Source organism: Humulus lupulus, chromosome 9 (genome assembly GCF_963169125.1).
Source record: "Humulus lupulus chromosome 9, drHumLupu1.1, whole genome shotgun sequence".
In the NCBI taxonomy this organism is placed as follows: Eukaryota; Viridiplantae; Streptophyta; class Magnoliopsida; order Rosales; family Cannabaceae; genus Humulus; species Humulus lupulus.
This window is the reverse complement of record NC_084801.1, coordinates 175,904,811-175,929,942: the sequence shown is the minus strand read 5'-3', so window position 1 is coordinate 175,929,942 and position 25,132 is coordinate 175,904,811. Positions and strand designations below refer to the sequence as shown.

The 25,132-nt window shown below is 31.1% G+C and overlaps 3 protein-coding genes across 4 annotated transcripts; 1 reads left to right on the top strand and 2 right to left on the bottom strand.

Annotated features, from left to right (window-relative positions):
- Nucleotides 1–3,335: 3,335 nt before the first annotated feature.
- Nucleotides 3,336–5,829, top strand: LOC133801244 (uncharacterized). The gene is made up of 2 exons (XM_062239418.1): nucleotides 3,336–4,335; nucleotides 5,362–5,829. Exons 1-2 carry the CDS (start codon nucleotides 3,869–3,871, stop codon nucleotides 5,600–5,602), a joined length of 708 nt encoding a protein of 235 aa, XP_062095402.1. The 5' UTR covers nucleotides 3,336–3,868; the 3' UTR covers nucleotides 5,603–5,829.
- A 1,086-nt stretch (nucleotides 5,830–6,915) lies between these two features.
- Nucleotides 6,916–10,732, bottom strand: LOC133801242 (serine/threonine-protein kinase BSK6-like). Of its 2 annotated transcripts, XM_062239415.1 has the most exons (10): nucleotides 10,325–10,722; nucleotides 10,018–10,241; nucleotides 9,769–9,904; nucleotides 9,140–9,273; nucleotides 8,938–9,043; nucleotides 8,568–8,653; nucleotides 8,256–8,444; nucleotides 7,897–8,061; nucleotides 7,486–7,599; nucleotides 6,916–7,359 (listed from the first exon to the last, which is right to left on the bottom strand). In XM_062239415.1, the coding sequence occupies exons 1-10, from the start codon at nucleotides 10,404–10,406 to the stop codon at nucleotides 7,117–7,119; spliced, it is 1,479 nt and encodes a 492-aa protein (XP_062095399.1). In that variant the 5' UTR covers nucleotides 10,407–10,722; the 3' UTR covers nucleotides 6,916–7,116. The 2 variants fall into 2 exon arrangements, with proteins under 2 accessions (XP_062095399.1, XP_062095401.1); XM_062239417.1 differs by lacking the exons at nucleotides 6,916–7,359; nucleotides 7,486–7,599 and adding an exon at nucleotides 7,608–7,730 and having other exon boundaries at nucleotides 10,325–10,732.
- A 12,795-nt stretch (nucleotides 10,733–23,527) lies between these two features.
- LOC133800347 (uncharacterized) lies at nucleotides 23,528–24,499 on the bottom strand. Its single transcript, XM_062238304.1, has one exon. It carries the CDS (start codon nucleotides 24,497–24,499, stop codon nucleotides 23,528–23,530), a length of 972 nt encoding a protein of 323 aa, XP_062094288.1.
- Nucleotides 24,500–25,132: the final 633 nt, after the last annotated feature.

Below are 25,132 nucleotides of genomic sequence, written 5' to 3'. Positions count from 1 at the left end.
TATATATATAAATAGCTTTTAATTAAGAGCAAGAGCCAAAGAGACTTGTTAGGAGGAAAAAAGAAAGAAATGAAAATGGGTTACTCTATCATTGGTTTAAAAATTTGTAATAATAATAAGAGAAGAAAAAAAAATTTGTGTTTTGAGATATTTTTAGGATGAAGATTGGGTGAGATTTACATGGCCCACAATGATCACATGAACATATGATATATATGTATCCCAATCTCGAAATAATGTAATTATCTTTATTTCCAAGAAAATGTGTTTGTTTTATATATATATGTCCAGACCAATTTACATGATTAAGGCCTCTCCAATAGAAATAATATTTATTATTATTATTTTTAGGTAATTTCTTCATACATTATTTTATTTGAAAAAACATGAGATTTTTTTTTTTTTTTTTTTAACTTTTGTTTACTATTTTTTGAAACTATTTCATATTTTGGCTATGGCAATCAAATTGGGTTATTTTGCCTTGAAAGTAGCTATTTGGCTTTGATAAATTTATCTCAATTATCTTTCAAATGCTTCCATAATCTTCCATGACATTTACTAATAGGTTACTAGGAAATTGTTCATGAATTACTTGTGTGAGTATAATAATATTGTTTTTATTGGGTAAATTGTGAGATAATTTACAAGAATTAATATACCACTATTGAGCATGTGAATACACCACTTTTGAGCTTTGACTTTATATTGAGACACATACATAGCAACTTACAAAACAAAAAGGGTTGCCCCAACAATTGGGTTTGTTTCCCACTTGGTACGTAAAGCATAATATAAGTTCATAATAAATAAAAAAATCATGATCCACTAAAACATCGTTTCTTTTTCACAACTTAAAAAATTATTTAATAGTAATGTAACAACAAAATTTTACATATTTCTAAGACTTTTGTATGTGTAAAGAATAAAAACACTATTTCAATCTTTATATAATCATTATGGGAGTTTAATTAATAAGAAATTCCAAGATTTTGTTTTTTCTTAATTTTATACTTTTTTTTTTATAAAGGATATTTTCATTCACATTATTTAATTTGTATTATTATGATATGATTATGGCACGATAATATTTGAGAATTTCACAAAAATACATAAGATTTTAAAAAAAATAACAAAATTTGGAAAAAATTACAAAAATATGAAAGAGCATAATCGTAAATATTGAGTTAAATTTATATTATTGACATAAACATACTCCATTTAAATAAGGGTAAATACTATTTTGGTCTCTGTGTTTTACGAAAATTACTGATCGGATCTTGTATTTTGTTAAATAACAATTTAGACCCTGTGTTTTGTAAAATGGAACAAAATAGTACATTAAACCAAATTTTGGTCAAACTTTTTTTAGTAAGACAAAAATGTCCCTGGTTTTATAAATTAGTGAATTTAATAATCTCAAATAAAACATTATTGAATTAAAAATTAATAAAAAACTGATATAAAATTTAAAATTTTAAAAACATTATATCAATTTTTTTATTAATTTTTAATTCAATAATGTTTTATTTGAGATTATTAAATTCACTCATTTATAAAACTAGGGCCATTTTGATCATATTAAAAAAATTGATCAAAATCTGGTTCAAGGTACTATTTTGCTGCATTTTGCAAAACACAAAATCTAAATTATCATTTAATAAAATACAAAATCTGATTAGTAATTTTTGTAAAATATAGGGTCGAAAATAATATTTACCATTTATTTAAACATATTACATATCACACTTTAACCTCCTATTCAGAAATTATTTAACAATAAAATGTCACTTAAATTTATTTATTTTGTATCATTTTCAAATTATATTATTTTTGCCACATAGAAGAAAATCAGCCATACTTTTTACTAATTCAGTCTATTGTTATAGCCAAAATTATAATTATAGTGCAATGAACAACTAAGTTATGTATATCATCATTATATAGGAACTAAAATTATTTATTTTATCCTAGTGTAATATTAAGATATAAGTGCACTCATTAGGTAGGTTTAAACCAAATATGTAGGCATGTAAATGGGGCAGGTTTGCCCCACCCCGCTTCGCCCCGCAAACATTTTGCCCCGCCCTGTCCCGCCTCGATTAGTTTCTTGGGGCTAGGCTGGGCCCCATTTGCCCCATTTAACTTTTTTTTAAAAGAAACATTAAATTATAATTTTAGAATTTTCCCTAAACCTAAATATTTTTTTTATTGTAATCTTTATTTTTTACACTACGTATCAACTATAGCCTCATATATTATATTTTGTTTTCTTTATTTTACAATTTACAAAAATAAATACAAGAATAAATATGAATTATATAAAACATATTTTTTAATATTTATAATTCTTTCTAATCTATTTGTCTATTTAGAATTAAATATATTCTAAATCACATATAAAATGTCAATTTTATGTATTATGCATGTATATAAATAACATTAGAGAATTGGATTAGAGTATTAAAAAAAAAAAAAGTTTTCAGAGCGGGGCAAGGCCTCGCCCCGCCCCGCCCCACCTCACTGCCCCATTTTACCATGCCTACAAATATGAGAATGAATCACTCTTGAGTTTTGATCATAAATTGAGAATCTGAGATACATAGTAATGTTTTACCAAATATATATATATCATTATTTCAATGCTTTTTTAATATATATACATAAATCTTTATATAATCATTATGTAGACTTAATTTAGAAACTCAGATTTGGAGTTTTTTTTTCATACCTTTCGGTAACTTAATTTATTTATTTTCCCAAAATTATAATAAAAACATTAATACTTTTGTGTGGAACACGCAAAGGCACATTACAATATTACATAAGCTATCAGTGGTCCCTACTTTCAGTCAACTGTCCCTTGACTCAACACAATTTCATAATTTCGAAAACATAAATTAAATAAATAAATAAATAAAATATTGTAATACCTGAATTCAAGGACTATCCCCCTAAAATAAAAATAAATTCAAGGACTATACAGACAAAACTAGAGTGAGAAGCAGAAGATAATAGCTCTTCTGTTACTGATTATAGTATCGGTTAACTGAAAGAACCAAAAGACAAAAACAATTATTATTATCCAAAGTTATAATTTATTTTGACCTAATTACCCCTAACGTTTAAGGATACGTCTCTGCCTTATTTTTTAACAATCACAAGGACTAATTAGACATTTCTCATAAAAACAAAACCTTTTTGTCTTCTTCCTATAATATCCTATTTAATATAATTTTTTCACCTAAAAAAAGTACACACAAATTTTTTTGTTTTGATAAATTAACTATTTTTCTATGATAACTAAATAAAAGATTTTGGAATTGAGAATGGTAAGATTATGAGTGTACCTTTTAGTCAGTAAGCAAAACAGAGATCCTTCTTTCAACTAAGGCTTGTAACCAAATCTTTCTTCATTCATTTTAATTTTAATTTCTTTTTTATATATATATAATTATAATAAAAATTAAAAAATCCCACTTTTTTTCTTCTTCTTTGAAAGACTGAATTTTTATTTTTAAAACTTAACAAAGCATGAGTCTCTGTGTCGGAGACCATTGTTTACTCCCACATATACCACACACAACTCTCTCTGTTTTTCTTTTTCATTCTCTCATGCAATATATATAAATTTATATATATATGTAAACAATTTTCCTTTTTTTCTTCAATCCAAATCTCAAGTTTTTAGCCTCATCTTCGAACTAATCAACTTCTCGGTGGGAGAGAAGAACGTTAATGGAGTTGAGCAAAAAGGGTCACCTAATCCAATACCCATTTCTTTAAAACCTCTAATTCGATCAATTCTTTCTCTATTACAATCTTTTCGAGAGTTTTTAGCTTCTGGGTCTATGAAATTTCGCCTTAAAAAATGTCCCACGTTGATTTAGAACAAGGTAACCTCCACCTCCACCTCCACCACCACCACCAAAACCACCGCCGTTCAGTCACCGGAAGTGACGACGGCAGCCAATGCTTTTCCGACGCCGATGAAGGGTCTTGCTACTCCCAGTTCTACTCCACCACAGGTGGTTCGTACGACGAGTGCAGCTTCGGTTTCGTGTGCGACAGTGGTACTGATGTAGAAGACGGCGTCGTTTCGGATTCTCGGCGAGCCTCTTCGGTTTCGGATCGTTCGGTTCGGGTCGGAGGATCCGAAGTTGAAATCAAAGTGCATTTGAGTAAAGTAGAGAGAGATTGTAGAATTTGCCATCTGGGTTTGGAGAGTAATAGCCATGAATCTGGAGCTCCGATTGAATTGGGTTGTTCTTGTAAAGATGATTTAGCTGCTGTCCACAAGAACTGTGCTGAGGCTTGGTTCAAGATTAAGGGAAATAAGTGAGTTTTTTGCTCTTATTTTTGTAACATTAATTAATTTTATGTGTTGATCAAGTTAGTTTAGTTTAATAAATGATTGTTAAGTTTTCTTACTAAGTTATTGAATTGTCCATTTTGATTCATTTCACAAAAGTTGATAATATAATTGCATGATATAGAATAGAACGCTTATTTTACCTAGCTGTAGTTATAGTTAATTGCCATAATTTCTTTTTCTAAAATATAAATAAATATTGTAGGGTTTCCAAAAAACAAAAAGTAGAATACTCCGATTTTGTTCATATAGACAGAAAACTTTTGCTCAATAGAAGGAAAAAAGTAAAGAAGTTTACGTTAAAGATAAAATTGGAAGAATAAAAGATATCTTGGTCTTGTTTCTTAGTACATTTTCCTTTTTTCTTCTTTTCTCTTTAAGGTTTATCTATTTGCTTAGCACAAAATTATCCATTATGATACCTTAATCCCTCCCATGTGCATATTCATTATTTCATATTCAATGATTATGCTTAGTGCCTAAATAGATTAATTGTTGTGCTATGTTGTATTGCTTTTCCAACAAGATCATATATAGCTTGGAGTAGTAGTTACCATCACTCAAAATCATTGTCTTCCACTATGTTATCTTGTAGAGCAATTTTTGAGCTTAGACTTTATTATTATTATTGTGATCTCATAAGATAAGAGTACCCCCATGCCAATATCTTTTTATTGTCCAATTTCAAAACTTATTATGTCCAATGTTAGTGGCAAGCACTTGTGAAAAAGCCTACTAAAAGAACCCAATTTGGTCCTTGTTTTGTGGAGATTTGTACTATGGAAATTGGAGCTTTTTTTTTGCTATATGCTTATTATGAATTTTCACATGGAAGAGTTCTCAATTCTCATAGGACTTTTGATCTCTATAATGAATGCTTGCCAACTATATTTTGTTGTTAATGAAATCTTCATAAGCTTATAAGATCATAGACATAGTGCTGTTTTTGTACTATCTTTTTCATGTTTTTGATATCCATTACTTTTGTTCAGGACATGTGAGATTTGCCAATCCCTAGCACGCAACATCGCTGGAGCGACCGAGATTGAGTTAGCCGAGCAGGCTGCCAACGAATCCAATAGCGCCTCTGCAGCTTCTGCAGTAACAACAATGCCTGGATCAGAGTCTCGAGGCTTCTGGCACGGCCATCGCTTCCTGAATTTCCTTCTTGCTTGTATGGTTTTTGCATTCGTTGTATCATGGTTGTTCCACTTCAACGTGCCATCTTCATAAATTTCTGCATAAAAAAAGCTCTTCTCAAGTCTCAACTAAAGATCTCAAAAGAATCCAAAAAAAGTTGCATACAAGAAAAATTGGTAGGGATGATGAGGATGATTAATGAGCTAGTCTCAACTTAGATCTTTATATGCTACTCCATACCTGTAGAGTTTATTGTGTACCTATAAGGTTACTATCTTCTTATACGTTGATAGCCCAATGAAGCCTTTGTTTTTTATCAAGTTATTTTTCAAAATTGTTATGGTATTTATTTAACGTATAATTTAGTTCCACGTGTTATTTCATTTTTTCTTCTAAAAACGACATCACAGTAAAAATTAGGTTTTATATATTTTTAGACCATGAGTTTTGCTCATTACATGTTTGGACTTTGTGTTTTGACAAATTATTTTTTGGACCCTGTGTTTTCTAAAATAGTTCAAATAGACCCCTAAGCTCAATTTTGATCAAAGTTTTTTTGAGCTAAAATCACAAATAATTCATCAAACTAGCAACTCATAATAAAAATACAATCATTCTACCTGAGAACTGTGTTGTTATACTCAATTTTTTGTTTATCAAAATCAGGTTTAGAGGCCTATTTGAACTATTTTTCAAAATACAGAGTCTAAAAAATAATTTGTCAAAACACAGAGTTCAAACAGGTAACGAAGCAAAACAAGTGTCTAAAAAAATATAAACCCTAAAAATTATCTTCATGGTTTAAAAGTTAATGGGGGAGTATAGCCAACTGCTAAAATAAAATCATTTACATGAGCCAATGTTCCATCAATAACAATTAACATGTCAGTTCTAGAATATATTATACCTTGGAATTTACACTACTTTTTTTGTACAGTTGGTATATCATCCTCACTACTGTTTAACTACTGTAATAATTTAATAAACGATCGCCAAAAAAAAAAAGTTGCTCAACAACAGTGACACTCAAGAAAAGTAATCACCAATTGTGATGAAGGAATTATTTATCACCATAAATAGGATTCTAACACTGGTGATGGCCAAATTCTATCCATAATTTAATAAGACAAATTACAAATAGATTAGTTGAATAACCTATTGTTATTTTGACCTATTTTCTTTGTATTATATTGATTCGTAGATCTTGTGTGTTTTTAGATTCGATTATACTCCAAACAACCTCACAAATTTTGGATTTGTTGAGTCGAATATCTTTTACCATATGCACTTTTAGTATCTTAATCGAATATCGAACAGTAGAATAAAATTCTGGATTTACCCTTTGGTCCTTTTAATGCAAGAAAATATTCTCTATCCATATACACAAATCCCAGATGAGGAAAAGATTTTAGATACGAAAATTATCAAACCAACATTAATCTTCCAAGATAATCCTTTTAATATAGGCAGCAAAAAAGGGAGAAAACTTTGAAAAGCAAAATGATAACAAATAAAGAATAGATACATATAAACTAAACAATACTATGTATGTAGTCATTGAAAAATAAAAATAAAAAGAAAAAAACAGAAGAGACTATACACTTTATTCAATTTTTGTTCCTTTTGGATTCTAAGTTTGTCCCATCCTTGAGTGTTTCTTGTGCATCATTATCCATGCCGAGGCTGAAGAGACAAGCCGCTTGAAGATATAAAGCAGTAGGCCATTCAGGAGACACCACCTGGGCCTGCATTGCGTCCCCCAGCGCCTCTTGTGGCAATTCACTCATCAGATAAGATAGGCATCGCCTGGCGTACACAGTGGGTGATACCATGGTCCCGCTATCGATGAACTTCACCAAAAAACAAAAAGACAATAAGTTTTGCCCAACTACTTGAAATCAATCAATATGCGCTAATGGAATTCGTGGCCGCCAAAACAAGCATCTATAAAATTCAGTGTGGTACAATCGACTCACTTGTGTATAAGAATCAATGGCAGTTGCGAAGTCCTTGGCTCGAAAAGCGGTGTCTCCGTGCTTCTTGGAATTCAAGGTGTCTTGCATTTGATTTGTCCACATTTGGAATGAAAGCTGCAAAGCCAGGATAGTGAGTCTTAATTCTGTGCGCACTACTTAAAAGATCGATATATCGTTCTCTGAACTCAAACCTAACAATGCAAGCTTCCCATATGGAGTTTGTTTGACAACTTGTCATTTGACTTCTGTAAAGGGAATTTCATATAGATGCCAATTATCACTAATACGACAAGGATGGAAAGTAGCAAACTCTTATGCAAACCTCATCAAATGTGTGATCACACCAAAAAACGGTGACTTCTTTCATTATCAACAAAAATATAGTATCAAAACAAAGATAAAGTAGCAAACCTCATTGGCAATCCCCTCGTCATCCTTGTATCCATTCTTATCCAGAATTTCATGTATAGCGGTGAGATCCATTCTCACACAAGCTTCACCAAAAGGGGTTAACGACAATGGCTGCACTGAGGATGCAGTTTCATGTTCAATACCCATTAAAACATATGATGCAACCTGTCCAATTACCATGGAAAGAGAAATCGCAGTCATTTATAATTAACTTTCAGCAGTTAAGGCAGAGTAGTTTGCTTGATAAAATCCAACAATAACATCCTTTTTTTCAACGTAACAAGAACATGGAGAGGAATGAGGCTTATTTATGATACAGTGTACAACATAAAAAAGAAAGGATCAAGCAGAGTACACACCTCTGTTTCTTTCTGAAGAGACATGAGAGAAGTGACAAGAGACTTTGCATTTGGTCTCTCACGTGCCTCATACTGCAAACAGCGGGAAGCTAAACGCACAAGTTCAGTTCCATCATCATTTGAAAAATTACCCTCTAGAGCAGAATCCATCAGCATCAGAAAATTCTTGCCACGAATTAGATCAAGTGCCTGCAAACAATATAAACCGACAATGTTGATCCAACTTATTGTCCAGTTAAAACCAGAGATATGTGCTTATGAATTGATGTACATATATTTACTAGTAGTTGTAAGAATAAAGTGTAAACTCACATGACTAGGGGGTATATGTTTTCCACTCAGAAGATCCAGCAACAACGTTCCAAAGCTGTAAACCACACTCTCTTGTGTCACTCTACCTGTTAACAAAGAATTGAATCGTATCATGTATATATCATATTGTTACCAGACTAAATTCTCTCAGCTTCATAAAAAAATATTTTATACTCGTCAGCCAAAGATATTATGAGGAAAATAGTACAGCAATGCTTTTTCTGTAGTCATAATTGTACTTGGAATTTCCATTACTAAAGTCATGAAGAAATGGCTCTTCAGTTGCAAATATCTAACATAGTGACCCGTTCAATGATAATCCACATTAAAAGAATACATTATTTCTACTTATTCAAGCAAACACAAATACCAGTTCTCAGGTACTCCGGAGGAGTGAATGCTAAGTTTGTACTGTAACTCTTGCCGTCCCTGCTATTCTTCATGAGGCCAAAGCAGGATAGTCTGGGATTGCCATCCTGATCAGCGATCACAGTCAACCCAATACTAAATTATTTTTAACTAAAAAGTGTTAAATAAAAATAAAAACGATATATCAAAGAAACCAGTGTTACCTGATCAAATAAAACCCTGTAGGCATTGAGATCGTGATACAATGCACGTCCTTTGCTGCTACAGTACTCCAGAGCTTGTGCCAGATGCAAAGCCACCCTCAATCTCATGGCCCATTTCATTGGTTGAGCATCCCCTGTAACAGTTCAATCATAAGAAACAAACTATCCAAAAAAAAAAAAAAGCACAAAATCATTCTTAGCTAAATTCAATTCAATTGAGTCGTGAATGAACATTGGAGTTTTCTTTGAGAGAAGAAATATCAATTCTTAAGCACTGCTTTCCATCAATAGCACTTCCAAAATGATAAACAAGCAAGTACTTGGGCAATCAAGGCAATTAAATACCAATATTTGCCTTTTAAGTCCCATGAAAAACCTTTTAATGACAAAGATCTTGAATGAAACATCAATTTTATTCAGTCTTAATCATTTTGAACAAGTCAAACAACTACAATGCATTTTTCAGCCAAACAATAACCAAATACATCTTTACAGCTTCACTTTCAGTTATTTTCGCTCTATTTAATAAATTAAAAATTCTCAACACCCATAAAAAGGAAACGAAAAGGAAGTATGTACAAACATATACATATAAATATATATATATATAAAGAAATAAAGTAACTTACAGTGAAAAAGATGCTTAGCGAGAGTTTCATGGGGCATAAACTCGGCCACGAGCAACCTCTCATCTCCTTCGCAGCAACACCCAATCAGATTGGCTAATCGCTCACTTCTGAGACTCCCAACCGACCTAGCTTCTTCCTGTTTTCACATTTTTCACTCTTAATTATCAGAAAGAGTCAAACCAAAATGAGTAATCAAAACACACACCCATACACGTAAGAGAAATAAGAAAAGAGTGATTGACAACAGACGAGAAATTGGCGAGAATCAGGCCAAGCGAACTTATTGAATCGCTTAACGGCGATCCAACGGGTATTATTATCAAGGCTTCCTTTGTAAACAATGTTCGGAGCTTTCTCTCCATGCTCCGAAACTAAGTTATCAGACGAAAACCCATTGGTTGCAGCTTTGAGTTGCTCCAAGCTGAACTCACTGAAACTCGGCCACAAGTTCTGATCACTCTTTTCTCCATTCTCTGCAGCAATAGAGCCGGAGTCACAGAGCTTGTAAAAACCAAAAACCGAAAACAAAAACAAAACAAAAGCAAGAAAATGTTACCGTGTTCGGAAGATTCAAGCACGGAAGGTTTGAGGTGAGAGTGGAACCAGCAAAGAGAGAATTTAGAGCAACGAGCTCCCATTGAAGGAGAAGAGAGTGAGAGTGAAAGAGATCGGTCAAAGCCAAGGGAAGAAAAAAGTCAAAGAATCAAACGGCTCGCATTGGTGGTCAGATTAAGACTAGAGTCAAATGTTCTAGTTCTAGTTCTAGTTCTTGTTCGAACCAAACTATGGTCTCTCCCTCTCTTTCTCTCTCTATAACACCTTCAAGTTGTTTCGACCATTCTCATTCTCTCTCTAGATAGAAAAATATATAGATTTTTTTTTAAATAATAATATTATATTATTTAATTAAAAAAAAAAAAAGAATGAAGAATGAGTGTGAGTGAGTCGGTCACGTTTGATGTGTTTTTTCATTCACTTCACTTCTCTCACTCTCTTTTGTTGCAAAGGGGATAGCCTTTTTCCTCATTTCCTTTTCTACTTTCTGCATTTTCATCATTTCATTCTCCAGTCCTCACCTTTAATATATCATGTTAAACATATAGGAAATTTTTATCTTAGGTGAGCCCTACCCGAAGGATTTTTTTTGTATTTCCAATTCGTAAATAATTTTTAGTGTGATTTTTTATGACTGTATATATTATAATTATTTAGAGTATCTTATAAACTTTTAGAAAATTTTGAATTATTTACAGTGTCGAAAAAATTAGTTTAAAAATAGATTGTTGCACTCGTGACTAATTTTTTTATGCGCATGGAAAATAATATATTTGAACCTAGTTATTTGAAATTTTCTTAAAATTTACAGGATGCTCTAAATAGCTATAATATACACGATTATAAAAAAATCGTACCAAAAATTATTCACGGATCGAAAATATAAAAGATCCCTACCGATAATTATTTACCGTGTCGAAAAAACTAATTTAAAAATAGGTTGTTGTACTCGCGACTAATTTTTTTATGTGCATGGAAAATAATATATTTGAACCTAGTTATTCGAAATTTTTTTAAAATTTACAGGATGCTTTAAATAACTATAATATACATGATCATAAAAAAATCGTACAAAAAATTATTCACGGATCGAAAATATAAAAGATCCCTACCGATGGGTTTTTTTTTTAAGCTCCTACCATAGAATACTCCATGTATATATATTGTATATATTCGTATTTTATTTCATTATTAAGAGTTCAATTTTAATGTGATAAGTTTACTTATATCATCAAAAATATCATAAAATTATCAAAAATCACAAATATAAAAAAAAAATACTACTCTACACTGATTTAATTAGATTATTTTTATTCATTTTTAGTAATTTCATTATAATAAATTGACATGAAATTTCTAGGCTTTATATTCAAATTCAAATGCAAGAAGTTCATTCTATAAATATGTGGCTTTTCATGTACGAATTATGCATTCCATTCATTCTAAAATGGTGTCCAAATGTCCCTAGGCTTAGTACATAGAGAAAAATCATCAAGTGGTCTAAGTCTTCTTGATCCTTTTAATAGTGTTAAGTTCACGTAAAAATTGTGTGTGATATTGAATTTATTTTATTTTCTCTTATTTATTGTTAGTTGTATTCGTACAAATAAATTATTTTCCCAAAAGTTTGTATTTGACCAAATCTTGGGTCAGCAATTGAATAATATAAATAAGTTAGAAAATATTTATATGTACATTTCTCTTTAAGTTTGGAATTATTGGACATAAGATAACGGAGTTCTCGCAAAAGAAGCAAAGAGTAATTTTAATTGCAGATAGCTACCAAATTATTTTGGGGAGTGACCAAAGTATTAGAGCACTCACAACAACTTCTCTTCTCTATTTTTTAAAATACATATTCAAAACCCTACTTATTTTATTTTACATCAAATTTTTACAAAATACCATACACCAATTTTTCTATTTATTTCTCTACATCATTTAAATATTATATTTTATTCATTTCAACTATTTTCTCTAATATTCAATGGCCTCACATTTTTTAATATGTACAATCTACTCATATATAATCCATATAATTATTAAAATATGTTTTGATGTATTTATAGTATTCATGCAGAGGATTACAGTACATTCCCGTAAAAGATATAGATGATAAATGACTTGTTGGAGCACTCTTTTACCACATATTCTTTATATTTTATAGATTTTGATAGTTTACAACTTTTGCTGTGACTGCTCTTAGAGCATTCCTAGTAGCCTCTTTAAAATGCTCTCCTCTTTATTTTAGAGAATATAAATGTAAAAAAAAAAATATATAGTAAAATGACCCTACATCAGATAATGTATTTTAGAGAACAATACAGAGAATGCAATAGTGTGTATTGTATATGTATTAAAAAATATATTATTTAAATGATATAGAGACAAAATAGAGAAAGTGATATACGTTATAATGTAAACGTTTGATGTAAAATAAATAAAGTGAGAATTTTATGACGTATTTTGAAAGATAGAGAATACTAGTTGTTAGAGCACTCACAGCAGAATTTTTGCTCTATCATTCAAAATATATCACTAAATCCTAATTTTTTTTATTTTACAGCAAATTTTTACATTATATCATACAACAACTTTTTTATCTTTTATTTACATCATTTTAATATTATATCTTTAGATATTTTTATTAATTAAATAATAATAAAAATGTTAATTAATTTGGAAAGAGAAATGTATAAAAACATTAAAAAAATATTTAAAGATGCTTTAAACTTTGCACTAAATGTAGAGAAAGGGCGATGTAAAAGAAAGAAGGGGTTTGTTTAAACATTTGTTGGAAGCATTTTTAGTCCTTAATTCTTCAAATTTTGAAGAAAATGCCATTTTAAAGTATCTATTGGGGTTCCCTTAGAGCATTCCCAGCAGTATTTATATTCTATTTTTTAAAATATATCAGTAAAATTTCACTTTTTTTATTTTATATTCAATTTTTACGTTCCATCATATATCAACTTTTTTATATTATTTTTTACATAATTTAAATATTTTTATTAATTAAAACAATAAAAAAGAATAAAAAAAAAACTAATAAATCTGGAGAGAAAAGTGAATAAAAAAATAGAATAAATGTTTAAAGGAGCTTTTCTAAAAAAAAAATCTATAAATATAGAAAAAGAAATACAAAATATAAAGGAGCTCCAAAATGAAGCATTAGTTTAAATGAGCTATTGAAGGGTGATTTTGACAACTTTCTTTATAACTATAGAGTATTCTTCCTTTTAAAAGAGTTGTTGGAATGCTCATGGCCTTAGAACACTCATAACCGAATCTCTACTCTATCATTCAAAATACATCACGACCAAAATCATATTTTCTTCATTTTACATCAAATTTTTACATTATATCATACAACAACTTTTCTATATTTTTTTTACATCATTTTAATATAATATCAAAAAATATTTTTATTAATTAAAATAATAAAAAGAATAGATAAAAAAATATTAATTAATTTCGAGAGAGAAAGAAGAAAAAGTGTATAAATATTAAAAAAAATATATAAGGAAATTATATTTTATATGAGATTTTTAATAGAGTGAGCAATAATATGATTTTTTTAAAAAAAATGTTAATTTATGGCTTTTTTTTAAGAATTTTCACTTTTATGAGTTTATTTTCTTATATTTTTATATAAAAGTTGGTTTACCAGTTACCATAAGAGGGGTGACGGGTTACTCATATTAAATATGAAAAAAAAAACATCAAATTTGAAAAAAGAAGAGGAAGAACACTTCATTAAAAAAAAATAGCTATAATTTTAGTAAGATAGGTAACCATTTATCCCTGTGTTGGTTGATGTGTTTTGGTTTAAATTTAGCGTCCATATTTTAGTTAGTTACTAATTGTGTTTTTCATATTTTAATTTTAAATTTAATAAAATTTCTTATACAAATTAAGAAAAGTACAATTCTCATATTTTTGCACATTAATGGCATAAAAGTCCTATTTTTTAAAAATTCCCAAAAAATATTTAAAGATACTTTAAACTTTTCTCTACATGTAGAGAAGGGATGATGTAAAATGAAGATGGGTTTAAAGTATTTGTTGAAAGTATTTTTGGTACTTAATTCTTTAAATTTTGAAGAAAACGTCAATTTAAAGCTTCTATTGGGAGTCCCTATGAAGTAATGGGGGAGTGATCGTCGAAAAGAAAATTAATACAATAATATTATAATAAGATGGTGAAATCCATTTGAATAATATATTAAAATCATTAACTATTTCAATAGATAATTGCATATATACATTTATATGGATATATATGAGTGTTGTTATAAAATATTTCGAAGTGTCCAATACGATACTATTTTATGTATAGTTTAATTAATTAGATGTCCATTACATTAAATTATAATACATATAAAATATCATCTCATGATGTTAAACACTTTAAAATACCTTATAACATTAACCTAAATATTTTAACAAACTTTAATAGATATAAATGGACAATTGCCCCTATTTAGATGTTTCTTTAGTCCTCCAGTCTTAAATATAAGATTTAAGATTCTACCTGTTGTCTAGCTCAATGCTCTTTATCTTGTCTAAAAAAAATTCAAATTTTAGCAGAAAAATGGAACTAGGCTCGTGAAGAAGAAAAACTTGAATTTATAGTGGTAAAAACAATAAGAATAAATAATTTTAAAAAAATTAAAAGAATATTATTCAATACATATTACTAAATATATATGTTCTTCTAGTAATTTATTTAAATAAACTGATGTGTATTGAATGAGTTCCTTTTGGAGAGATTATTTTAATTATTTAAAGAGTAGATTAATATAATACTATGGTTTTATATATTTTTGGATCCTGTTTTTTTTCTTATTACTTGTTTTAGACTCTGTGTTTTTATAAATTACTTTTTGGATCCTATATTTTGTAAAATGGTTAAAATAGAATTCTAAACCCGATTTTGGTCAATGTTTTCTCAACTAAAATCACAAATAATTTACTAAACTAACAATTCAGAACAAAAATAAAACAATTCTGCTTAAAAACTGTGTTGTTATATTTAATTTTTTCTTTATCAAAATTGAGTTTAAGGTTCTACTTTAACCATTTTACAAAACATAGAGTCTTAAAAATAATTTGTCAAAATACAATGTCCAAACAAATAATGGGAACAAATACATGGTCAAAAAAAGTATAAACCCTACTTTATAATAATCCGTTGTTATTTATGTTATAATGTGGATTTCATTCCCATACCTAACATTTTGTGATTAAATTATAGAATACATTTGTCAAATTAATATATGTTTTTGTACGTTTAAGTAAGAAGAAACTCTCCAGCAACAATCTCAAAAAGTCAAGCGTATGAACAAAAAAACAAAATACGTACTCAAATAAAATCAAAACAGAGTATCATTAAAAATTCATAGAAGTTGAACCAATAAATAAACTATATTAGAACTAGTTTCATATTACAATATATATTATGATAATTAAACACAATAATCTTATAAAAATATATAAAAAAAAATGTACACCACTTAACACTAGTGATTTTAAGTTGGAACCTATTCCCTATCCTGTACTCAAAATACATTTTTGGAGTCTATTTACTCACAAATTAAGTCAATCTCTATTTCGGTTTGCCTTATTCACATTTGATGAAATAATACATTATTTTCTTCTTCAACACAACGGATCTGTAATTTATATAAATATATATATATATATAAAAAAAAAAATAGGTATAACCAAATAAATATGTGCATCTATAATTGAATGAGTTAAACAATATGTTTCAACTTTTATTTATTTATTTATCAAAAATATACTTATTTTCATCTGGTATCTTATATTTTAAGAAATAAAACATATAATTAGTACCTTATGTTCTTGTAATTCCAAATTGTACATACTTTGGTATACATTGTGATTCAATGCGGTCATAGGTATATTCTCATGAATAATATAGTATAATTCTACACCAATTTTTAAAATAAATGGTAACCTAATAACCAATATCAATAACATAGAGTATTAAAATATGTACGATTTCAAATTAAAGATTATTCATCACATTGTCCAGACCATATGGTATCAAAATTGTATTTTGTTAAAATACAATGTATTTATTTTACATATTTATGAGCACCAACAAAAACGTTAATAAATGTACTCGATCGTGTTGAACTGGTCTTTGCTACTATTTAATACTTTTCTTTTTATTTTTTCCTTTAAAAATAAAGCCAGCGACTAAATTATCTAAAGTAAAGTAGTGAACCACAACGGTTGAGTATTGTGTGTAAAATTAATTACTTTTCCATGTAATGACCACGTTGAATAATAAGTCTTATATGTAATTGATATTCATTATTCCTTTAATGTAGTGAGCTTTACGTTAGAAAAACTCATCATCGATCAATTTCTTTTTTTATTGTTCTAATAATTAATTGTGTGGTGAGAATTGAGAATTGATGTAATTAATTGCAAGGCTCAACTCAATTAAGCATTTTAATTAGAGAATTGCTAAGGTGTATTACTAATGTCAAACACCACAAGGAGGTGGCATACTGTTATTAGTGCAATTCTATATCGGGTCTCACTTATTTGAATTTAATAAATATTATAAAGTATCGTTAATTATAATCATGCAATGTCACCTCTTATGTAGTGTTAAACACCTTAAGGTACCAAATAACAGTACTTTTTTAATTAAGATTAAGATTAAGATTTTGAAGGAGAGTGCATGGTCAAACAATAATATTAGAGACGAGTGCGTGATGAGTAGACGAGAGCTAGTTTAAAATTAAAGTGGGTTAGTTATATAAATGTGTGTTTTGGTTGGATTAGTAAAAGTCAAACAAATAATCTACGACCACAAAGAAATGTCCCATTTGTTAATTCCTTCATTCTGATTAGAGTTGGATTCGGTAAAGTCGCATTGAAACTTTACTTAATTAATAACAAGGCCGTGCATGCATGCAGTCTCTTTCATCCTATCAAAAAAACTAAATAAATGTCATTGACGAAGAAGACTGATGACTTTGTATTTGCTTATATCTCAATAATATTATATTTTAATTTATTTAATTATTTATAATTTTTAAATAAATATTATTATAGCATATCTTAAAAATATTATATTTTAATTTTTTTAATTAATTATTTTATTTGATTTAAATTTAAGTGTTTACAAGATACAGTTAAATATAAAAATATTTTGTTAAACTTAATATTAAAAAAAATAAAAAAACATTAAAACTAATAATTTTTGTTATCTACACACTTATTATATGTAGAAGAGATTTATATTAATTCATACGTATATATAAATATATATAACAAATAATAATAATTATAATTAGTCCACTAACAACAAAATTCAATTATCTATCACTACAAGAAACAACAAGCGTTTCAAGGACAACGGGTGTCTAAAGACTCCTTAGTCAACCATAATCGGGGACGGACCTAGTTGGGTCCGTGTGGGGCTTGGCTCCCACTCAAAAAAAAAAAAAAAAATTGTATTTTATTAATTTATTAATTTTTTTACAAATTATTAACAAAAAACTCTGTAAATATATTTTTTAACACTTAAGCCCTTATAAAATACATAATTTAGTTTTACAAATAACTATAAATTTTATTTGAAGTAGACAATTAAATTTTTTATGTTTATTATAATATCAGTTAATACATATAATTTATATTTTAAGCTAGAAAAAAAATCATACTCTCCCTAATATATATATAAATAGAAATATTTTATATTTATAAATAAGTGTGTGTCTAGTATTATTTTATAATTATATATATATATATATATTTTTTGCTATTAAATCTTCATTACGGTGTCATTTTAGATGTCATTGTTTGATACTTTTGTTGTAGCATGCACACATAAATAATGATTGATAGCTAAAGAAAGTTTCATATATATTATCACAGTGCGAAAGAAAATCCTAAACCCATAATACATATGCATGTGGAAAAATTTTGGTTGTCTAATAACTAATCAAAATTAATCATTTTTTGTAATGATTTTTGTTTTACTCTATATAGGCTTTTTGGATGTTTTATTTATGCAATGTAGAAATAATTATAAATATAAATATATATAATTTTATTAATTACTATATGGAAAGTCATGAATAATACATACATCGTGATAGTTTTGGGTTGAATGCCTTAAATTTTGCAAACTCTCTCTTGTCTCGTTTCCTATCAAAGCTGATATTTGTTTAGTTTTATTTATATAGAATTTATTAATTATTTTTATTAAATTTATATGATTGTCATATAAATTATAAATAAATAAATAATATTATATATAAAATAATAAAATAAGCATATTAAAAGAAAAATTAAACCAAAATATTAATTGTTTATAGTTTTTTTAAATATGTTAACATTTTTTAATATAAATGGTAATTTTTTTAATAAAAATTAAGATTATGTATTGTATATTATTGTTATAATAATATTTTATAATATTTAAATTTATATTAATATAAGTATTACATATCTAGTTTTGTATTAAATATTATTATAATATTTAAATTCGTATTAAATAATTAGTAAAAGATTAGGATTATATTTTAGTATCATAATAATATTTTATAATATTTGAATTTATATTAATATAATTATTAAATATTTAGTCTTATATTAAATATTATTATAATAATAATATTTTATAATATTTCAACTTATATTAATATAATTATTAAAAATGTAGTCTTATATTAAATATTATTATAATAATGATATTTTATAATATTTAAATTTATATTAATATAATTATTAAATATATACTCTTATATTAAATATTATTATAATAATGATATATTATAATATTTGAATTTATATTAATATAATTAATAATTATCTTTTTTTTTTTTTTTTGAAATAAAAGTAACTCTTCATTAAAAGGTAAAATCATCCATTACAATGGAAAACACCTCAGAGACATCATAGTCCTGAAGTGTACGACCTAGAGAGAAACAAGACCCCCTAGCTAAGCAATGGGTAGCTTTGTTTGCAGATCGTTTAATAAAACATAACTCAACATTACAAGAATTTAAAATAAGACTTCTACAGTCGTCGACTAAATGACCAAACTCAGAAGGCATTGAAGCTCTGCTCTTGACCGCTTGAACACACAGAATACTGTCAGTTTCCAACACCACACTTGGCCAAGAATGTTGGTTTATCCAACTAAGTGCCTCCTTGATTCCAATAATCTCTGCGATTTCAGGTCTCACGCGCCCAACATGGCCCGTAGTAAAGGCCTCCACTAGCCTACCGTCTCGCCCTCTAGCCAAGCACCCCATACCAAAACGACCCTCCTGCTCAAAGATTGCTCCATCCACGTTAACCTTAACTTGATCATTCACAGGTGCAGTCCAATGCTCATTGTCTTCACTGCTAATATTAACAGAGATGAAAGCTTGACCCTTTCTTGCTTGAGCAAACAAATATTGATCTAAGGTTGTCCGAGCGGAAGAAACAATAGCCACAGCATTTGTGTTCTTCTGGTTCCAAAGTGCTTCGTTTCGGGCTCGCCATATCGCCCATACCACCATTGAGGCTTCCTCTACCTGTTGAGTACTAACCCGATCTACTAATGCTCTCATCCAAACCCCAAACTCGACCTCATACCAGCTCCCAATATCCACCATTGATCTATTCCAGCAAGCCCTTGCAAAAGTACATCCAACTAACACATGAAAAGTGGTCTCGAGATGATTTTCACAAAGCGGGCAAAGTGGTTCAACTGGAACATGTCTTTTCTGTAGTTGGACCCGAGTGGGTAAGCAGCCTGAAGTAGCACGCCAAACAAAATTCCTAACTTTTGGGGGTATACCCAATTTCCAAATCTTTCTCCAGAAACCAGTTGAGTTATTCGTAGACCAATCTTCCTTGTTAATTTGAAGTGCACGATATGCACTTTTCACAGTGTACATACCTGAAGGCTCATGTCTCCAAGACCACGCATCATGGTCCAGAGTTGTACTCAACTGAAGTGAAAAAATTAGCTCCTGATCCCTTGCCTCAAACAGATCCTGAATCACATCTTCATCCCAACATCTTGAGCCAGTTGTCAACAAACTACTTACGGTTCTTCCCACTAAAGTCGAGTGTATCGACATGACATATGGATTGTCCGCATCAGGAAGCCAAGGGTCTAGTAATATGTTGGTCGACGCCCCTGCCCCCACACTTCTTCTGATCCCCTCGCGGATTAGAGGTTGTGCCTCTTTAATGCTGAGCCATACAAAGCTTGGGTTGTCCCCCAAGGATGCGGTCAAGAAGTTACCTTTGGGATAATATCTAGCCTTGAAAATACGACCAACTAGGGAATCCGGTTGAGAAATAAGTCACCATCCTTGCTTTCCAAGTAGAGCCAAGTTAAAGTCCCTCAAACTTCAAAAACCCAACCCTCCCACATGTTTATGACGACACATGCGAGACCATCCCATCCAACTAATGCCTTTGCGTTGAGCGGAATCAGACTTCCACCAGAATTTTGTCATGAGGCACTCCATCTCTTTGCACGTCTCCAAGGGGAGTAAGAAAACACTCATAGCATAATTAGGGAGTGACTGAGCAACTGTCTTCAAAAGTACTTCTTTCCCTGCTCGAGATAACATCCTACCTTCCCATCCTAGTATTCGCTTCCTTATCTTCTCTTTTAGGAAACCCAAGATTGCCGTCTTCTTCCTACCCATAGTATTAGGCAGCCCCAGATATGTACTGTTTGCGTCAGCTTCCGAAATTCCCATAATACCTCGAATCCTCTCTTTCATCCCTTCCTCTGTATTCGAACTGTAGAAGACAGACAATTTATTCCGATTAATTTTCTGGCCAGAAGCTTGCTCATAGATTTGTAACAATTGCACCACATTAGTTGCCTCCGCTTCAGATGCTTGACAATAGATGTAGCTATCATCTGGGAATAGCATATGAGAAATCAGAGGAGCACCACGTGCTACTTTGCAGCCCCTCAACCTTCCATTAGCTTCATATGTTTTCAATAATGCTGACAACCCCTCAGCACAAATAATGAAAAGGTAAGGTGAAAGTGGATCCCCTTGCTTTATCCCTCTAGCCGGGGTGATCGGTCCCATTTCTCTACCCCCATGAACAATGTTATAAGACACCAAGTTCACACATTTCATTACCAACCCAATCCAACGACCATCAAAGCCCATCCTCTCCAACACCGCTCGAAGATAGCCCCACTCCATTCTATCATAGGCTTTACTCATATCCATCTTAATCTCCATATAACCTTTCTTTCTTTTCTTCTTCCTTTTCAAATAATGCATCACCTCAAAAGACACCAATATGTTATCAAAGATAAGTCTACCTTTCAGAAATGCACTTTGATTTTCTGAAATAACACCAGGTAGGATAACCTTTAGTCTATTAGCAAGAACCTTTGACACCACCTTGTATAGAACATTGCACAGTGAAATTGGTCGTAAATCCCCCATGGTAATGGGATTTTTTTTCTTTGGTATCAAGACAATATTTGTGTCGGTCAATCCCACAGGAAAGGTACCTGAATGGAAAAATGCTATAACCTGTTCTACCACATCGTTACCGACTACATCCCAGCATTTCTGATAGAAACCCAGTGTCATACCATCGGGGCCCAGAACCTTATCAGGATGCATTTGAAAGAGAGCCTGTCGTACCTCCTCCTCAGTAATCGGTTTTAGTAGTTCCAAATTCTGATCAACTGTAACACATGGCTGTACACAGCTAGTAACATCAAAAAAATCGGTCTGAGCAGAAGAGAAAAGATTCTGAAAATAATTCACCATAGCCTCCGAAAGCCCATGATCCCAGTCCACCCAAACCCCATCGTCGCCCTGCAGTTGATGTATGGTATTATTTTTCCAACGAGCCGTGGCAGAAGCATGAAAATATCTACTATTCTGATCCCCTGCTTGTAACCACAGTTGCTTAGATCGTTGCCTCCAGAAAACTTCCCTTTGTACATAGACTTCACACAAATTTTTCTTGGCTTCCTTGAACTTACTTATCGAATCAGGATCCCGACCCGTCATCCAATGTTTGATGTCCTTCTTATATCCCTTGATTTTGCCTGCGAAGTTACCAGTATAATCCTTTCCCCAGTCCATCAATGCCATACCACAGTAACGAATTTTCTCTTGAATATTACCCTCCCTACAAACTTCCCAGCTATCACGAATAATCTGAGTACACATAGGCTCCCTTAACCAAGAATTTTCAAACTTGAACTTTTTTAGAGAATGGGTAACTGGTGCAAAATTAAACTCCAATAGAATGGGACAATGATCAGATGTTGAGAAGTCTAAGTTAAATAATTTTGCATACAAGAAAAGATTAAACCAACTCTGAGATACCAATGCACAATCCAATCGAACTTTAATCCACTCTGAAGACCCCCTGCCACGTTCCCATGTGTATGGATATCCAGTAAGATCCAAATCTATCAGCCCACAGTCGGTCAATGCTTGATTAAAACCATTAATTAACCATTCGGGGTAAGGATTTCCACCCCTTTTATCCTCCTGGACCACCACGTTATTTACATCACCCATTATACACCATGGTAGGGATGATGCAGAAGCTAAGGTTCTCAATAAGTCCCAAGTTTGTCGTCGATTACCCCGACTGGGTTCCCCATATAGCCCAGTAAATCGCCACTCCGCCTTCCCAGCTATTGAAATTTGTACATCAATATGAGATGTCGAATAACTCAGTAATCGAGCTTCCTCTTCATGTCTCCACAATAGAGCCAATCCGCCACTATGCCCTTGTACCTCCACCACAAAAAGTCCTTCAAATCCCAAAGTCGTACGTACCCTCTCCAATCGATCCTTTTTGCTTAACGTTTCACTTAAAAAGATGAAATCGGGTTTCTTTTGGATGGTTAAATCCTTTAGGAATTGAAGAGTCCATGGGTTCCCAAGCCCATGGCAATTCCAAGCCAAAATACTCATAATGAGCGGTGGGCCTGGGATCCAGGACCCACCATCAAATCGTTTCTTGGACCATCTAGGTTTCCTTGCTCCATATGCCCCTCCATGAGAACCAAGCCTTCATCCACCAGCCCATAAGGCCCATCTGCAAAGCCCAAGTCAGTCCGCCTTCTTTTCAAATCAAAGACAGTCAATACCCCATTCGAACTTGGATCTTCGCCAGAATCATGTGTCTTAACTGCATCCATATTCTACGGAGAGTTATCTTCCCCATAACTCCTCTCCTGTCCATTTTTTCCTAAATTGGAGCTACTCAATATTGCAATCCCTGATTTTCCGCCCACGATTGCAGCCGAAGAAAGAGGGTCAATGATCTCTGTTTGCCCAACCTCCGGCGACCCCTCGAAACCGCCCTCTCGCGGAGCAGATCCTCCCATGAACGGCCTCAACCACTTCGTGTCGATTTGGTGATTCCGACGCCTAGGTAGAGCTCTCATCCATGCTCCGTACGGTTTCACCTCTTGTTCGGCCGGGATATCAAATAGTTTAGGACAGAACCTCTCGGAATGACCCAACAATCCACATATGAAGCAGAAGGTAGGTATATGTTCATACTTGAAGTTAACCCAGAACAGCTCACCTCCCTCCATTCTCATCTTCATTCTGCGTTGTAATGGTTTGTCCACAACAATACTCACTCTCACCCGCAAATATGACCGCCACATCCCGTCAAAGTTCTTGGGGTCAGATTCCATAAAAGTCCCAATGACATTCCCCGCATCCTTGACCACTCGCTGTGAAAAAAATCCTGGTCGAAGGTCATGTAATTGAACCCATATGTCGATCCGATTTAGCGGGACTAGCTTAGGATCCTCCCCCTGTTTTAAACGTGCCATCACCAGTAGAGAATTATTGAACATCCATGGGCTCCTGTCAATAACTCTCTGGATGTCCAATTCATGATAGAACTGAAATAAATAACGATTTGAGTCTAACTCCTTGGCGAACATACCCCTCCCTGGCTGCCATAGGGAAGCGATCATGTGTTGCATAGCATCAAAGTCAATAGATCTTGTAGTAAGAAACTTCCCAACCAAACAGAATCGATCATCAAGAGTGGTTTCTGTCGCGAGAGCATTTCCATAGACCAGTCCAATTTCCTCCTCCTCCTCCTCTAACTGGATATTCGAATATTGTTGAGTGAGATTATGGATAGTATCCATAGGTGAGAACAGAGAGTATCGATAAAAGAACCACCCAATCAGCCAACTTCCCCAAGCAATCTCAACACGAGAATCAGCCGAAACCGCAAACAACCAACAAAACGAGCACCCAATCAGTCGAGTACAACAAGCAAAACCAAAACAAGCAACTTAACAACACATGTTAGAAGACAAGACTAGTTGCTTTCCCTTTAAAAACTTACCATAATAATTATCTATTTTTAGTTAGTTTTAAAGTTATATTTCATTAAAATTAATAAAAAAAAACGTTAAAACTTATCTACCCATTTTTTATATAAAGAGATATATATATTTATATATATGTTTTTTTAAGTTCTAGGAAAAATAACCATTGTTAAATATTTCATGCATGCATGGTGTGGTGTGGTGATACGTACTTTAATATTATAATTATTTATTAAATATCACAACTGTGTTTTTACATCGTTTTTTTTTTCTATAAACTTTATTTATTATTAGATTGTGATATAATTCAATTTTCTTATATAAATATATATTATATCCATATGATAACATCTCAACAAGATGTCATTGTTCATTAAGATGACCACATAAAGATAAAACTTGAAAAGTATTGAAGATAATGACTGCCATGAATCCCTCTAGTTGGAT